This window comes from Aphanomyces invadans, assembly GCF_000520115.1.
Source record: "Aphanomyces invadans strain NJM9701 unplaced genomic scaffold supercont1.62, whole genome shotgun sequence".
In the NCBI taxonomy this organism is placed as follows: Eukaryota; Oomycota; class Saprolegniomycetes; order Saprolegniales; family Verrucalvaceae; genus Aphanomyces; species Aphanomyces invadans.
In genome coordinates, this window is record NW_008580207.1 from 178,783 (window position 1) to 184,101 (window position 5,319).

General features: G+C 46.9%; 1 protein-coding gene across 1 annotated transcript; it reads left to right on the plus strand.

The window, feature by feature from the left end:
* Window positions 1-3,616: 3,616 nt before the first annotated feature.
* On the plus strand, window positions 3,617-4,482 carry H310_14166 (hypothetical protein; the record flags this gene model as incomplete). The annotated part of the gene is made up of 2 exons (XM_008881964.1): window positions 3,617-3,757; window positions 4,318-4,482. The coding sequence occupies 2 exons, from the start codon at window positions 3,617-3,619 to the stop codon at window positions 4,480-4,482; spliced, it is 306 nt and encodes a 101-aa protein (XP_008880186.1).
* Between the last annotated feature and the right edge of the window lie 837 nt (window positions 4,483-5,319).

The window sequence follows — 5,319 nt, forward strand, 5'->3', positions numbered from 1 at the left end:
ATTGGTGTTATTCACAGTTGAGAAATTTTCTCGACCGTCTTGTCGTTTCCTGTGATATGTAAGAAATTTTCTTGATTGGCCTGTGGTTGGTTTCGTGTGTGTGTGTTTTTTAAGAAAATGTCTCCATTGTCCTGTCGTTTCGTTTGTTATTTAACCAAAATTTCTAGTTTGTCCTGTCGTTTTCGTGTGTACCGTTTCAAGGGAATCGAAAAGTTGCTGCGGGGACATATAAACTTTTCATTTCATATTTTTCATGTCCCATTAGCTCAACCTTGGCTTCAGTCACCTGGACGCTGGCGACTGCGCGAATACAGCGAAACGGGAAAAAACTCGCAGGATCATTAAATTTGAAGGAGGATGAGCCGATATCACACACAAAGCCATAGAACGTTTTGTGGTCAAAACTACTGCCCGAAATGCGACTGATCTGGACAGTATCCACCCAGGGCACACTCGTTTCATCGAAAAGGCAGTACAAGTACTTTCACAGAAGTGAATTTGAAGGAACTCCCTTTGGGATGATCACCCAGGCAGCACGTCTTTCATAAGAGTACCTTTTCTATTTTCATTTTTGTGCATATTGGTGGCATATCCCTTATCTACAACGTTATAGTGACCAGCCGCTAAGTATATCCGAGTTAATTCCGCTCGTGAGTACAAAAACAACAGTTTGGCCCTCGTGTCACCTCGTCAAATTCGCCACTCCATGAACAATGCAATGTGTTCTCTACGCAAGCCCAGTTTCAATACACGTGCAAGGAATATAAAGGGTTCATCATCTTAGGTTACGTGAAATGAAAAGTGACAGTGGCTAAGCTTGTGAGGAAATCCACAGATCATGTCGTCTCGTAATGTGGGTACAACATTTTGTGTTGTTCTAATCAATTAGAGTGAGTTGTCAATTGCATTAGAAACAAGACATACACACGTCCACCCCCAGCGCAGCGCGCCGTGGTCGTAAAGTTACACGTTGGTGTTGTTGCACGTTAACTTCGTCATGAAAACGCATTAGCAGTCGAGATGGCCGCTAATTGCGTGTGGGGAATAAGAGCGTGCAGTTCGCAGGGGGGGATTTCGGGGACGTATCCTTCGGCAGTTGATGTGTCTATGGCTGCGATAAATTCCATTGAGGTCATCATTTCATATCTCTTTCTATACGCCGAGGTAGCCATGAGATGTAACTCCATGCTTTTCGGTTATGTGCGGTTGCTACGGTTTAAACTGTTGATATCTGTTCAGCACGAATAAGATTATATGTCTGTTGGTCAGCATTTTGTTCTTGGTTGGCCCGACACCACGTCACCTCACCCTGAATGAGGTTTCAGGATATGATGTTCACCAAACCTGTCAAAGAACGCTTCTTTCCCGATCCATGAAACATGCTGTCGAAAGAGAGTATTCTAAGGTAAGCCGTGCTTGAGCATGAGCACATATAAGATGGCACGGATATTTGTTTCGCACAAAACACGCCATAAACGTTATCATGACCAAAGTCTGCAGGGACCTCGCCAAACACACCAACGCATTCGCCTTGGGGTAGAACCAACTGCTTTGAACTCTGCCGGGTCGAATGATCTCAACTCGTCAAAGCCACGTCTGGATCGAATTTCACGTTGCGCGTCGAGATCCACCGAAAATGACTCGGCTGGGGCCGACCAAGGGGTTAAGGGAGGGTTGCTGAACACTTCTAAAAGCCATCGGCGTCGAATGCAACGTCCAACATACTTTGGCTTGATTAGAAGACCACGAAGTCGTGTGTGTGTGTTTTCACTAGTGTTCACGCAACTTAGGCACACTCAATGGTTTTCACATTGCAATCGAAGCAGAGCACGATCGAAAGGCTCACTAGAGCTTACCATGGAGACGTAGAAAGCGCTCCTTTGTCTGTCCAATGTTGTTCCGAATTGCACTCCAGGAGGAATGTCCACAACGGAGGTAGAATCCACTCCACGCGGTGGTGGCGGGAGGTTGACGACAAGGATCTTGAGTGCCTCCACATAGAAGCACTCGGTGTCATGTCCATACTGAAAGACGAAGTCGTGATACCCGCGAGACGACGCATGTATGGTCTCATCCATGTATTACCTCGTAAGGTTGTTCATTGTTTGAGGGGCATACAAAGAAATAGTGTAGATGGGCTTTTTGGTAGCTGAACAGCACGTCCACGGCGAATACATGCGCACTGTGCTTGTCGAAAGCGAGATCGGACATGTTTAACGGGGAGTGGGCAAGAAATACAGTTTCCCAGGACACAATACAACAAGCAAGGTCATTACCAAGACAAGGTTTGCATAGCGTGAGGCGCAGCTTAGGTCCAAGGATAGTAGCGTCGTAAAGTTCGTTTTCACCTTAGACTAAGTCGTTTAATTCCAGTTCATGGTCAACTAGGTCACTGGATTCGTCAACGCAGCCGCTGCCGTCGTGGCGTCCTCGCTAGTAGGCTCGAAACTGCCGTTGGTAGAAGTCCATCGTTTGACAAGCTGTCTATGGACTTCACGACAAAGGTTGCCCTCGCAGCTTGATGGAACTCTAGTCGTTCTGCGCAAGTTGTGGGCTTGACATCACAAACTGCGATGCTCGGTCATTTGAAGCTCGTTGCATTGGGTCAAACCTCTGTATACCCACAATCCAAAAGCCACCAGCTTCTGCACCACAGAATACGTGACGAATAGTACGTGCAGCTCTCGCTTACGCTGCTCGAAAGTGATGCGACTGCGTCACAAATGCGAAAGGTGTAGCTTTCTTCAAAATTCGCAGAAGATATTTATGGCCAGCACCAATGCACTGGTACATACTGCATTCTGCTCAGTGTAACCTTACGAGAGAGCGAGCGTCAGGGTCAAATGCTTCACGTGTGCACCAATTGCGTTCAAACCTCGGAGGTGAAATTGGGTGCAGGAAGTTGGCGTCGGAAAAGGGAAATAGAAAAAATATAGTGTTATGTTTTTGGCAACTCTACTCAATATCAGTATGCAAGAATTAAATTTTGCAAAATATTTGAAATTCTTTTAAAAGGTGAAGTAACTTTGGGGGACGTTGGTCAGAAGTCACCATTTGGGTGGCATAATACTCCGTATTTGTATCCAGAAAAACTGAATAAGAAATATCATCTGCACTCTATAACTATTTTATCCCTATTTAGACTGTCGTAGTTGACAGACGTCACTGGCAATCTTCCTCATGACCCGCACATGCATCCAAGGCAACATGAGGATGCGATTGCGCGTGGAGGACTTGGTCATGATTTTGTGTTGGGCCAAGGTCGTCGTTAGCCGGGGCTCTCAAAGCTCAACTTCTGGAGCGAAGGGCTTCCCACCTGTACCGAGGGGGCCTGCCGTATTTGCATGTACGCGGCTGGCTGAAGAACTTCCCCGCAGACGTTCCAGACAAATGGATTCAGTGGAGACGATTGTACGTACCTCGAGTGACAATCGTCACAACGTGGGGTAATAGATCTACCTCATAACACGCCATGGCAACTCGCCAGTGCTCAGAGGTACACCCCCACCTGCAGCCCCAGTCATCCTAGCACCTTCCGCACCCCCAATAACGCATCCCAAATTCCACATCACACACGATTGTACCAAGGTAAGTGATCGAAACCAAATTCGACAAAATGAAGTACCTTGGTGTTGTAGACACTGTCGTCCTCGGCAACAATACCAGCAAGTCTGGTTCAAGGGGCACAACTTACCACTTGTACTGCGCCCGAGCCCGGCGCCAGCTCCAGCACTGCGCCTTGGGCATTGTTCACAAAGTATGTCGGGCAAAGGAGATGCCCGATAACACCCTCGAAGACTTCCCACTCAGTCATAAAGTTGCCAAAGCGTTCAAAGCAACTAGCTGGGCGGACGTTGTGATGTGGGTTACTTGGGCTTCCATTTCAGCTTCGGTGAAAGGTTAGTTATCACCGTTCATACAATTTCCATCCATATTGTCGGAGTTGATGGGTTTGCAATGTCTACCATTTTGGATTGGTACCCACTGGGCACCACAATGCATACGCTTGCAAAACCTTATGTGGAGGAATCGGTAGCGAAAGGAATAGCCACTACTCATTTGGACATGCTGGCCAATAAGATCGACTTCACCAATTCTAACAAAAAGCTATTTGCTACTCACTTCCCGATTGCACTCCATCAATGATGCGAACATTGCACCAAGACCAATTCCTCTCGCAAGAACGGTCTCCACATACCTGAACAATTTCAAGAAAACGAGCCAAGCTCCTGAAAGCACTGGAGGAGTTCGACCACGTCGCTCATTGGACCTGTACGGTGGGTAAACCTGAAAAAATTCAACTCACATCATGACTAGCTCGTGCATGTCAATCATCACCGCCCAGACAAGTTGCTCGCTCGCGCCGAACGCCCTCGAGAGCGATACTTTGCGACGGCGTCGAAGCTCGAACGGGCGGCGCAAACAATGCAAGACTTGTTTGACAAGCCTCGCAATGGCAAAAAGGTCCCTAGCCGTTCTTGAGCACTTGCCAATCCGCGATTTAATGTAGGTAATTTGCAAGTGCCAGCTTCTATTCACTCATATGTACAGCAAACTGGTATATTAGTAGCAGAGGCGACGAATTGTCCCATTGCGGTCTGGGCAAAGCGCCAAGCCTGGATTGCACCTTTCGACTGCAGCCCGCCGAAGTCCAAGTCCAAGACGGAGATACGGTAACTTAGCCACTTTCGTTGGAGCTAGTATTCACTCCAAACTACTGCGGGCCGGTCCAATTTTTTAATGGACGCGTAGTTTTCGAGATGCCCTAACTAATCCAATATGTTCGTTCTTTAACTGTCTAAAGCTGTCTTTGGCCACCTTCCATGTTGACCGACGAAAGCACGTAATTCCTTCCAAGGCCAGAAAAACATAAATATTACGTGTTTAATTCTCGGGAAACTGTCAGTTCACGTGCAGAATATTTGTCCTCCCACGGATGATATAGCTGGTTGCGGCTCGAGAAATGCAGCACTTCAAGTGATACCTAAGCGAGAGGTACTCCAGCTGTCGATTCGATGCGCTCCTGCCTTCCGCAACGCTGTTTGTACAGGTCAAACGGTTACATTCTAACTCCAAGACGAGTGTCCACTGTCCAAGTTGGGCTAATTTTTGGCACGTTGGATGTCCATGTAACTTCCTCCAAAACCAGAAGCACAATTGATTCTTAGTCTATGTTTGGCTAAATACGCTTCAGCGTCTTTTGCGATCTCTGATTTACTCGGACAAAATATCAGTCCATGCTTGGACATTTCTAAAAAACGTAATTGGGGGTCTCTGACTGGGTTGATTTAGAACATTGTCTATTTCAAACTTTAAAAT